This window comes from Pipistrellus kuhlii, unplaced genomic scaffold (genome assembly GCF_014108245.1).
Source record: "Pipistrellus kuhlii isolate mPipKuh1 unplaced genomic scaffold, mPipKuh1.p scaffold_m20_p_6, whole genome shotgun sequence".
NCBI lineage: Eukaryota > Metazoa > Chordata > Mammalia > Chiroptera > Vespertilionidae > Pipistrellus > Pipistrellus kuhlii.
In genome coordinates, this window is record NW_023425562.1 from 71,443,925 (window position 1) to 71,456,731 (window position 12,807).

General features: G+C 40.8%; 1 protein-coding gene across 5 annotated transcripts in view; it reads left to right on the forward strand.

Moving 5' to 3' along the window:
* The window catches only part of KIZ (kizuna centrosomal protein), a 104,689-nt gene that overhangs the window by 85,945 nt on the left and 5,937 nt on the right, over nucleotides 1-12,807 (forward strand). For all 5 annotated transcript variants that reach the window (XM_036417459.2, XM_045574319.1, XM_036417458.2 and 2 more), the window contains 2 exons: nucleotides 3,284-3,385; nucleotides 6,329-6,425. In XM_036417459.2, coding sequence (XP_036273352.1) covers nucleotides 3,284-3,385; nucleotides 6,329-6,425 — 199 coding nt within the window. The remainder of the gene's footprint in view (nucleotides 1-3,283; nucleotides 3,386-6,328; nucleotides 6,426-12,807) is intronic.

Genomic DNA, 12,807 nt, shown 5'->3' on the forward strand with positions numbered 1-12,807 from the left:
ACTTGTTCATCAGATATTTTCTTTTTCTTTTTATTTGTAGATTTAGAAGTATTTTAGCAGGTGTACATTTGCATATAAAAGAGAATAAAAGATAAGAAGTTGAGGCTTTTTCTTTCTCCTTTTCTCATCATCATCTCTCCCTTACCTCCCATTATTTAGTGTGTTTCACTTTGTTTCTCTAGCTGTTTCCATTCTCTAGACACAAAATGCCTATAAAACACAATATTATAAAAACAAAAACAAAAAAAAAAACACCAATCTCAGAGACCCATCACCACTTTGTAGGAAGATCGCTGATTGGATTCTGCTAGCTTATGTAAGGAAGTAGGAAAACATTTTTATCTAATTGTGTTATTAGTCTAGAATTAATGGCAAGGATAGAGTTTAGTCCCCTGGACCCTTGCTTTGTTTTTTTAAATGACAATCTTTTTTTACTTTTTAAACTAAATCTTGACACAGGTTTGAATATGTAATAGTTGCTTGACCTAGAGATCCAAAACCAAAAGCTGGAGCATGCAAGCATGCTTGTTTCCGTGTGTACCTGAACATTCTAATTGAAAATAACTGTATTCTGCCTGTCTGCTCTCTGTCTATGTGTCTTTCTTCGTTTTGCTTGCTAATTCAGTTTGTTCATTAAATTCCACATATGAGTGAAATTATTTGATACTGGTCTTTCTCTTACTGGCTTATTTCACTTAGCAGGCAGACAGCTCTAGTGGAGAGGGGATAATGGGGGGAGTGGAGGGACTGAGCAAAAAAGAAAAAAAGAGAGAAAACTCATGGACATGGACAACAGTGCGGTGATGGGGGTGGGTGGAAGTGGAAGAGGGCATAGAGAGGATAAATGGTGATTGGAAAAAATAAAGTAAAATAAAAAGAGAGAAAAAGAAAGAACTATATTCGTTAGGAATAATTGTTTCATATAATAATTTTCACTAAATAGTTTGCTGAGTTTGACATTACTAATAAGAGGAAGTGTTTCCCTGGAGCTCTAAAGAGCCACCCAATCCTCAAATTTACAGACTTAGAGTTTACTCGCCTGTTGAGAAGATTAAAGTATTTCCCCTTAGAATTATGCACACCTTGTCCTTACCTTGTTTATAGCAGGCTAACTGGAACCTCTAGATTTGTTACTTTTGCCCCCTTGTTGGTTCATTAATTCACTTAATAACTATGAATTTGAAAGGCAGCATAGTGCAGCTTTTCAACACTTGATTCTTCACTATCAAAAGCCTGAGCTCGAGTTGCCAAAAACCTTAAGAGCCTAGCTTTGCCTTTTTGCTTTATGAAGTTGGCCTCCTAGCCAAGTCTTCTAGAATATTCCTGGAAGATGTCTGAATTGTTTGAGCCCCCCTAGCAAAAAAAAAAAAAAAAAGTATACACTTGTTTCCAAAGAATCTGAAATCTGGTGCATTTGATTCAGACAGCTACTTAGAACTCTCTAAGTAAATGCTGCAGCCTCCCTTGATAAAATGTTCTGGATCTCTCAACTCTTTCAATGGAATGAGATTTTTTAACATCTTGCTTGGCTGAAGTTTTTCACAGGGTTTTCTTTTCTTTTTTTTTTTCTTTCTTTTTTTATGATCCAAATACTTTTAAATATATATTTTATTGATTTTTCACAGAGAGGAAGAGAGAGGGATAGAGAGTCAGAAACATTGATGAGAGAGAATCATCCATCAGTTGCCTCTTGCACACCCCCTACTGGGGATATGCCTGCAACCAAGGTACATGCCCTTGACTGGAATCAAACCCGGGACCCTTCAGTCTGCAGGCCGACGCTCTATCCACTGAGCCAAACCGGTTTCGGCTCACGGGGTTTTCTTGTAGCACAATAAAAATTGCTCACCACCATCTAGTTTCAACGTTGCAAGTACATTGTGTTTGGCCTGTGCAGCTTTTATTTTTTTCATTTACAAAGGCAGAAATCTGGGGAGACCAGGCCCACTTTCCCGCCTGGCAGCAATTGGCTGCAGTCAGAGAACAGCTCTCCACAGTGGACGGGACACGTGCCCTCCAGCCTGGGACAAGCTCACCCCTTCCGTTGCTCTCACGTGACTGGAGTCACTTTTTATGTGTGGTTCCCACTTGGCCCCCCAAAGCGTCTGCATTTAGAATCCTGCCCTGTCTAGTCTTTTTGTAATATTTGTGTTCCCATCTTCCCTTGTGTCTACACAGGATGCTGTTTTGTTATTTCTGTGCTAAAACTAATTCTCCATGTTCCATTCCATCCAGATGTCCTTGAGACTTGAGGTAGTGGGCAAGGTTGGGTCCTTCACATATGTGATCTCTATGTATTGTTTTCCCCAGCCATCTTCTCCACCTTAACTTACAGTGGGTGCCAGTAGAAGCCTGGCAGGACTAAAGGTGTCATGGGGATCCGAGCCAGGTCTGGGCTGCTGCTTACCCACTTGGCACACCTCGCTTTGCTCTCTGTGCATGCCCTTTCTGTCCCCACAACGTTGGTTAGATTTTTCTCAGCTCTGGTCTCTGAGCTCATCCTGCTACTACTATTCTTCCTGAGGTTCCTGCCGTTCACCCAGGCTATAACCCCGCACTCAAATATGAGAACCTAAGAGGCAGAGCAGGGCATGCTCCGAAGTAGCTAGAGGATGGATCAAGGAATCAATGCTGTTTCTTCTGGTTCATTCCTGTAGTGGCTTCTGCAAGGCCTGGAGTGGAGAGAAACCATTTGCCATGAGTGGACCCACTCAGAATAATGACTAGCGTTTGGCCATCTCAGATAAATTCACACAACTTGTCTTTGAGTCTTGAAAACTGAGTTCAACTGAATTAGTTTTTGTTGGTTTTCAGAGTGCCTAAAAGAGGCAGTACAAAAACAATGTTCATGCATTTAAAAAGCATTAATGAGGTGATTTATTTGTTGATACAAATTACAAATTACATAAGTACCTTATACGTTCTGGCTATTAACCCCTTATTAAATATATTATTTCAATTATTTTCTCCCATTGCATAGCTTGCCTTTTCCCTCTGTTGATTGTTGCCTTTGACATGCAAAATTTTTAAGTTTGATCTATAATAGTTCTATTAGTCGGTTTTTATTTTGTTGACTGTGCTTTGGGTCATCCAAGAAATTGACAAATCCACTGTCCTAAAGCTTTTATCCTATCTTTTCTTCTAAGAATTTAATAGTTTTAGGTCTTGCAATTAGGTCTTTAATCATTTTTGAGTTGAGTTTTCTGTATGATATAAGGTAAGGATCCATCTCTCCATTGCATGTAGATGTCCATTCTCTGTGCTTTTTTTTTATCATCTGTAGAAACGAAAGTCTACCAGTGGCTGAAGCAGTCTGCCCTTCGGGATAATGCAGATCAAACTGAGGGCAGAATCCAAAAGGACGCTTCTGCCTCACAGCTTCCAGGTGAGCAAGGGCGATCCAGCACTTGAAATCAGTGTCTAGGATAGCACAGGGTGGTGGCCAGTGCTGGGTTCAGGGAAGGGTGGTCATTCTTTGAAGGTTTCTGGAATTTGCTTTGTAACAAACTGTCACTGTCAGAAGGAGCCAGAACTTTTCCAGTCATTAATGAACACGAGTTTGGAAAAATCTTCCCTACTGGATACATTCTGGCCCCTCACGGTGATGGACCCTTGGATTCTGCCTGCATGCACATGATAGCAACTTGTCACTAAGAATCACAGGAAATACATCCAATTCCTTTTCTTCCCACATCTTCCCACTTCTTAATCATCAATGGGAGCATCATCCTAGGCTACCCAAAAATTTTGAAGTATTTGCGGGTTCTTTAGATAAAAAGACTAAATTCCAGTAAAAACTAGTTTTAAGCTTAAATGTAATTTTGACAATCTGGGATGTTTGTTTTAAGTGTAATTTTCTCTGTTTTCTAATATTTTATTCTTATAATTTTCAGTGGTGTTTATTTTATTACACCTTTTTTTAGTATAAGTCAGCTCAGTTCCCTCTGTGAAAATAAATGGATTAATACTGAAGGAAGTACACTTAAATGTTATTTTACATAAGACACCATACCATTAATTTTATCTATCAGAATGAAAAATGATTTTTTAACCATATTTTTATTATTTCAGAGAGGAAGGGAGAGTGAGAGAGAGAGAGAGAGAGAAACATCAATAATGAGGAATCATTGATGGGCTGCCTCCTGCAAGCCCCCCCTACTGTGATCGGGCCCACAACCCAGATATGTGCCCTTGACCAGAATCGAATCCAGGACCCTCTGGGTCCACAGGCTGATGTTCTATCCACTGAGCCAAACTAGGTAGGGTGAAAAATGACTTCTTGATATCACATGATTCCCTGTCCATATTCAGATTTCCCATCTGTCTCAGAAATGTGTTCGCTAGATAGACACTTTTTTTGAGAGACATACTTAATGGTACATCAGAGTTGTCTTTGAAGAGCTCTTTCCTAGTTAACTATAATGTTAGAATCAGTAGCTACAAAATTTATTTTGGTTGTTTTGAGGATTCAGTGAGCCACTGTAGCTTAAATACCCAGCGCTGTGCCTGTTGGAGAAAAGCACAGGAGGGCTGGTGTGTGGTGGTGGTGGTGGCGGTGGCGATTTGAACTCCATGAACATGAGACATTGTAGTTTGTTGAGATAAAACAGGGCCTCTACCCACGATAGAGGCCTTCGTCACTTTGGAGAGATAGAGCACTTGTGAGCCCTTAAATGTTTGCTTTTTATCTCCTTCTTCACATTTGAGTCACAGAATTAGAACCCAGGGGAACTTATCCAACCCCCTCATTTTACAAGCGAGGTCCTAAGAAAGTAACATCTCTTTCTGAGCCTTATAGCAGGTTAGCAGACATACATAGGTGACTCCACAGATTTGTTGTTGGTAAGTATACTTGGAATAGTTAATTGGATAGGTTCAAAGGATGAGTAAATATAAGTTGTAGACTGTTGGATGTATATCAAAATTATAGTATTAATCTATTCATAATTAAACATATTTTGTTAATTCATTCATAAGTGAAGTGATACTATATGGGTTTTGTAGTCAAACATCCCTAGATTCACTTTTCTGACTCCACACTTAAAATTACACTCTGTGCCTTGCAACATCCTAAATTGTCATCGTTGGGACCTTAGAAGTGCTTTTAGTAGTGTTGGCAGTCATTGCAGTTAGATACCACCTCTGGGATTTCCTTTGCATTTGGTCATGCATTACTTTCTCCTTCTCATCCTCACTCTGACCCTGAGGGCTTCTCTGAGCTCCAAAAAGAAGTAGGAAGAAGGCTCGGAGGACAGAGGGAAGTGGAAGCCAGGTACCCGTGTTAAACCTCACAGCATGATTCCGGGTGGCGGTGGGGATGTGCACTCTGAACTCAGGAGCCACTCCACGTCTAGCCATGGAAGAAGCAGTACGTGCTTCTTTTATGTGCTTTAATTACTTTCTACACCAGATGTCTTCATTGTTTGTCTCTGGGCCTGTCTCTAAAGAAAGCCCCTTAAACCTGGTGCCTTTGTTTTCATATCTGAAATGACCAGGTCCTGTTAAGCACCTGCAGACCTGCGCAGGCTGCTCATAGTCACATCATCAAGAGAATCCCTCTGCTGTGGGGTTCTGTGCAGGCAAGCAGATTACGGGGCAGAAAGTCATCCAGTACCTTTTGCTGAGATGCCCTCGCACTCTCTATCTGTGATCTTGGGCACCTGCCAGTTAAGGATCAGACTTGTAACAAACACATCCACGGCTGCTGACTCCCAGGAGGCACAGGTCAGGAACTGCCCCGCAAATTGGGGGCAGCACGGGGTTTCCACAACTCCAGGGGGAAAGGTGCCTTGTGCACCTTCCCCATCAACCTTTTCAGGCTGGTTTAAGAGTGGCCTTGATGGATTTCAGTGGAGATTCAGCCTCCTCTGCAAGATGGAAAAAGAGAGGATTGGGCAGCGGCTCTTTAAAAGGTGGGTGGTGTGGGCACCTGTACCCAGAGTGTCAGTTACTTCTGAGACCTGGTTCCTTGCACCCAGTAAGTTGGTGCCTGTGTGTTATAACACTGTCAATTATCCAGAGCTATCTGATGCCATAGTGGGGACCCATCTGCTTACCCGTGCATCTTGATCATTTAAAATGGTATTCTTTGAGCAATATTACTGTTCATTTTCTGTGGTTTCTGTGTATCACTGGAAAAAACCACTTCTTTTCAGTGTTCTGCCAACATGTTATTTCTTGCCCCAAAAGCCCCCTTGCTTTCTGTGGCTTGGACAGCATCTTCCTCTGCTGACATTTTACCCAAGTTACCATGAGGCCCCTTCTTTCCTCGTTGTGTCTGTTGCTGTCTGGAGGCTAATGCTCCCCCTCCTGTCTGTGCTTGTCACAGGTTTGAACATTGGCAGTGGTGCATTGAAGACAACGCCAACTAACAAAATCACATCGGAAGCTAGTTTTTCATCCAGCGAAAGAAGTCCTTTGTCAAGGTAAAGTCGTGAAAGCCTTTCTGAATGGTGGCCACAAGATGAGAAATGTCACTCACTATGCAGTGAATCAAACTTCAGCTACGTGTTATTTTGCTGTGTGACTTGATGGAAGGTTCTGCTTCTGGTGTTTATCTAAAATAACAGTTGAAACTTCAGTCTACCTTTGAAAATATTTGCACCAGAGCCAAGTATTGTTTTGCAGCTGTTGTTTCCGTGGTTTAAGACTCAATTGACACCTCAGTGAACCACAAATTAGCGTCTACAGCTGCTCGCAGTAGGGCTGCTTAGAGACCACACAATGGAAAGGGGCAGAGAAAACATCGGGCCTTAAAGGAAATAAAGTGGCCTGTTTCTTCTTTCTGAGACAGCTGATGTATATACAGCATTACTGGCTATTTGTTTTTGTACTCCTCTTTTGTACTGAGTATTTGGGCTACATTATACTTTCCTTTTCTGTCTTTTCTTGCTTATTTTCCATAAAGAACAAAATTTATTTATTCACATTTTTTAACAGTAGCACTTATAAGTATTTCAAGCCATGCTAAGTGAGTTGTGTGCTGGATTTGTCATCAACATAAAATGCTAATCGTGCAGTGGCATGAGTCAATTAGCAAGAATTTATAGATGGGGAGTATAGGAGTAAGACATGGAATAATCGTCTGATTATTGGAAGCAAGCGTCTGATGAAGTACCTTCCTTTTTGCTTTGGGATGAATATCATTTAGAAGTTACTACCAGTTCCCTTTTGTAGCAACATTTCTCATTTTAAAAATCCTTTGGGTGATTGCATTACATTTGAATTAACTGGTTAGCCCAAATTTTAAAACAGGAACTTACATTTCTTGTATTCCATAAGATAAAGTGATTTGATCCAGAAATAATAGTGTTTTTAAAATGAAAAAATCTATTTTCATTTATATTTTGAAATACATTACAATATTTTTAGGACCCGGAATATATTTTTAAAAGACTGATATTTTGAAATTGAATTCTGCTTTTAGAAACCTGATGTTTAATTGTAGGGAATTACTCATTTAGTTATCAGAAATTATTATCTTTAACACCTGGATTTTCATCCGATTTTTAAGGAAGTCTGAGGTGAATTATGGGTCGGGAAGTGTATTAAAGCATTATATTTTTATGATTAGACTATAAATTCAAGTTTTAGGTCTTCTAAAAGGGATTTTAAAAGACAAATTCTACCGGTAGTTTTTAGCACTTAATGTTACAATTTGTCATAATAATATAAGCATTTAGTTTTTAAAGATGATTAGAAATGTTTGTTTTTATTATATTTGGGAGGCATTAAAAACCCGATCCTTCTTAAACTTCTCTTTATATGTATTCTTCAGGCAATTTTTAAATACCTTCAGAAAGCAGTTGGATTCTGTAGAACATTTTCTCAGCCTGATCATTTCATGTCTTACTCCCATACTTCATTCTAGAAAGCAGTCTTTTTTCCTTTTCAGTTTGAGTCAGGGGCCTTTTGTTATTACTGTTTTTTCTGCATGAAATTAATTTCCTAAATAAATTACAAGTAATCACATCACCCCTTTAAGAAAAAAACAAACAAAAACATTCTGCACGGAAGCCTTGGTTCTAATGCTGTGAGGAAGCGGTCTGGGCGCCAAGCAGTGGGTTTGGATGCTTCTGGTTTTGTTCTTGTGCTGGGTTAGTTGTTGTTAATACGCCACCCTGGGCTTTGGAGAGCTCTGATTTTGCTGTTTGTGCCTGAATTCACTGAAATTTCTTAGAGGCTTACATTTAAAGATCCCACTTACTACAGTCACTCCTCGTGCTTTATTGCTTTTACAAGTGGTCTCGAAACCAGTACTTGAGAATAAACATAACAGTGCAGTGCTGCTGTAGCACTTTTAAAAATTCTTCTTTGCTCTATTTTGTCAGTGAGCTGATGAGCAACCTCAAAAAAAAAAAAAAGACCTCGCTGGACCTAAAAAAAAATAAATAAATAAATGGCTTCCTCTGATGTCCTAGAGACAATAATTATGATGTGCTAGTTAAGCCCAAACTACAGCTGAGGGATTTTACTTTAAAGCAGTGGCTTGGGCGCAAAAATACATTTATAGCTCTTTGTCTGCACCTCATTATGTGTGGGCCTGATTCATTAAGTAATTGGTTTGCAGTTGTTTACATGAGTATTAAGGCCTTCTTTTCAGCCGCCTTTGAGAGATACATTGTGCAAATGTTGCCTGCGATGAATGCAGAATGAGGGCCAGAGGGTCCGTCCTATTGGCTAAACAGTGCACTCTGTTGAAAAGCCAGAGAAAGGGATTGGGTGCTGCTTTGCATAGCAATGGCTTTCTTAATAAGCGTTACAGATTAATACACACAAGCTATAAAAGATGCAAAGAGATACTCTTAGCACATTTACACATGCTCATTTCATTGTGATGGTGGTGGGGTCCGGGTGCTTTCATATTCCATTTTTCAGAACAGCGGCTTCAGTGCATGAGCCGTAATAGAATCCGATGTTTATTGTATTATAAATCACAGGCAAGCAGGCAGATCGGCAACAGTTTATTATTAAAGATTCTTTCAGTGTAAATCTTTTTCTGCTATTGTATTTGCCTTGGCAAAATCATTTTGTGGTTGAGTGGGGATGAAAGGCATAATGTACGAAGGAGTGAGTCCTAATAGGAAGCTGTTCTCCGAGTAAAGACCACTTGTTCCCTTTTGTTCAGGGGTGCATGCCAGAGCTTCCTCTCCTCTGCAAACATTGTCTTGCTTTACCTTCCCCAGGAAGCCGATTTCTCTCTCCCAGATCCATTTATTCAGTGGAGAGTATATTTTAACAGCCTGTCGTGTAACTTCAGTTTACTGGTTGGATCGAGATAACATTTTACCAAAAGAAAAGGACGTGTGCTTACAACTTAATTGCTGGGGGGAAAGGTAGCAGAGGTCACCCAACCATCGCAGGCACCCTGGCGCAGCCTCCTTGGGTGGCATTCTGTACCAGCCCTGCAGCCACGGGAGTGGCCAGGGGAGGGCGCCAGGCTGCAGCTGATGCTCTGGGGACCGTGGTGTCTCTCTTCTTGCCTGGTCACTGTGCCATTTCCTCCTGGGGCGATAAGAAGATCACAAAAAATAAAAATGGATTTTTCCTGGATATGCTTTAGGTTCTCATATGAAAGCACCCATCTGCATCTCTGGTTTAGCATATCTGCATTCTCCTTAAATTCTACTGAATTCGCAGCTTCCTAAATAAATCCACATGCTTTTCATCGTAAACTAGGATGCTTCTCTTTTTTTCTACACAGAGCACAAAAGGACAATGGCTTGATTAGCTAAATGGAAGGAGTTAGTTAACAAGTTGACCCCAGGCAGCTAAAAAGCGGTGTCTGCTGCCGGGCTCCTGGTTAACCATCAGGGGGCGCTCAGACTTTGTTGAATTAGACTGTCTCAGCCTTTGGTCTGCCTCTGAAACTTAAAATTCATATTTATAGATTTGCTGGCATACTCATTGGGATTTTCTTTCCTGGATTATTTTATTTATTTATTTATTTATTCATTTGCCTTCTGATTTTCAGAATCAATCTCTAGATTCCGTAACTAAAAAATATCCTCAGGTGAGGATTCAGAAAAAGAACAGAAATCCAAAGATGCTGGATTTGTTGACCAGAGGGTGGCAATGCATAGGGAAAGAGTGAGAGTTTTGGAAAGTAATAGGAAGTAACTTGGCAGGACCTAGGCAGGGATGGGGAACTTTTTTGCTGACAAGGGCCATTTGGATATTTATAACATCATTCATGGGCCATATAAAATTATCAACTTAAAAATGAGCCTGCTACATTTGGTCGAACATTTAATTAACTCACCCCTCATGCCTTGGCAGGACCAGACAAATGATTTCATGGGTTTTATATGGCCCATGGGCTGGGTGATGCCCACCCCAGCGAGGGGGTGATTGACTGTGAGAGAGCCGAGGAGTGGAGAGGGACTTGGGAGGGACCAGAGGGTTGGGATTCCATTGGCTGAGACAGGAGGAGGAACCTGGTTTGGTGGGGAGGGGACTATGCTAGGAGGATTGTGAGTTTAGTCAATGGATGGGTGTGTTCACCCTGGAGCTCTTTGGAGGCAGCCAAATAGAGCTAGCAAGTGAGTCTTGGGCATGTTCCTGGAGCTCAGACAAGTGTAGCAGTTTATGGGGTCCTGGCCTGTGCCCGCCTGCCTCTGTGCCCTTGCTCATGTTAAGGGATCCTGGCTGCCACATCCCACGCATTCGCTCCTCAGTCCCAGCCTGTCCAAAAGTCTTCTTACTTCCTCAAGGATCCTGCAGCCACCTCATCACCCTCCCTGTGGTTTTTATTGGCCACAGATAATAAATTAGCCTCTCTTTGCACCCTACCACTGTTTTTATAATCCACCTCTCTTCTCCAGCACCTAGCCCAGTGTCCTCATGCAATGGGATGTGGGTAAACATTGGACACACCACAGTTGCGTTTAACATGTGCATGTGTGTGGGATTTTTTAGTGTTCCCTTGTTGGTGCCCACCCCATTGACAGCCTCCATGATTGTCAGTTAGCACGGGCCTCTTTCAGATGGTCATGGGGCCATCCTCTCTTCATGGAGGAAAGGCCACAAGCCACTAGTTGGTCATAGCTAATAAACAGGCACCAAGTTTAAAAGGAAAATTGAGCCCTGGCCGGTTTGGTTCAGTGGATAGAACATAAGCCTGCAGACTGAAGGGTCCCAGGTTCAATCCCACTCAAAGGCACATGCCTAAGTTGCAGGCTTGGATCCCCTTGGGGGGTGTGTGCAGAAGAAAGCTGATCAGTGATTCTCTCTCATCATTGGTGTTTCTCTCTCTCCTTTTCCCTTCCTCACTGAAATCAATAAAAAAAAAATTTTTTTTAAGGAGCATTGATATAAACTGCGTCTAGAAGATGATATCTTCATGGAACTTGTTTTGCTGAAGAAATAAAAATGTAAATTGTGACAACTATGGCAAAAGGCAGATTTTTAAGTCATGGGTTAACCAGATTTGACCCAATGGGAAGGAGAAGATAAGTTCCAGGGTTTCCTGCATCAAAAGGACCAGATTCCTGGCTGGGAGAAGTGATGGTACATGTTGGGATCTGTGTCTTTTCTCAGCAGTATTCCAATCTAAAAGGATGGAATCTGTTTTAGTGAAATAGTTTGTAAATCTAAATGCAAGTGAGTACTTTGGCAAAAACACAAGAATATAAATCAAAATGGCAAGCAATACACAAGTGGCAGTTTCTTGTTTAATATCCTTTGACCAGTCAGTATTTTAAAAGAGAAAACAGGCTCAAAATGGTGTCACTTGTGATAAATCCCATGACACCAAAGCTAGACTAAATACCTGATGTAATTATAGTTTCAACCTTCTAAAGGAATGTAATATTAATCAGTCAGTCTGGAATTTTCTCATTACTATCAATGAGATAATCTGTCCCAAAGGAAACTGAGGCAATCTGCCCTATAATACCCCCATCTTCCCCCAAGAGAAAGTAACATTGCCTGAAACAATCCTTCCCTTTTTTTTGCTAGTAATTTTCTTGTCCCACCCAGTTTCTATTTATAAAAGCCTTCCACATTGCATAGCTTCTTGGGGCTCCTTTCTGATTGCCAGATGGGTTGCTGCCCAATTCATGGCTTGTTCAATAAATCCAATTAGATCTTCAAATTTTCTTGGTAAAACTTTTGTTCTTTAATATATGAACCTTAAAGTATTTATTTTGTTTTTTTAATCATTTTTTTCATTTTTCAATTAACAGTTGGCATACAATATTATGTTAGTTTTCAGATGTACACCCCAATCATTTGGTGATTAGACATTTTATAACTTACTAAGTGATCATCCTGATAAATCTTATACCCATCAGAGACCATATATAGTTATTAGAATATTGACTATATTGCCTCTGCTGTATTTTACATCCCCATGACTATTCTGTAACAACCAATTTGTACTTCTTAATTCCTCCAACTTTTTCACTCATCCCCTAGTCCGCCTCCCATATGCAACTGTTAAAATGTTCTCTGTATTGCACCGTCCAGTGTGGCCGAATAGTAGAGCATCAGGCTGCACACTGAAGGGTCTCAGGTTCATTTACCACCAAGGCCACATACCTGGGTTGTAGGTTCATTCCAGGCCCTGGTCTGACCTCATACCAAAGACAACCAATCAATATGTCTTTCTCACCTCTCTCTCTCTCTGTCTCTCTCTCTCTCCTTCCCTCCCTCCCTCTCTCCTCTTCTCTCCCCTCCCTCCCTCCTTCCTTCTTTTTCCCTCTCCCTCTCCCTCTCTCTTCATCTTTCCCTTCCACTCTTTCTAAAATAAACAGAAAAATGTTCTCTGTATCGATGAGTCTATTTATGTCTGCTTGCTTGTTTATT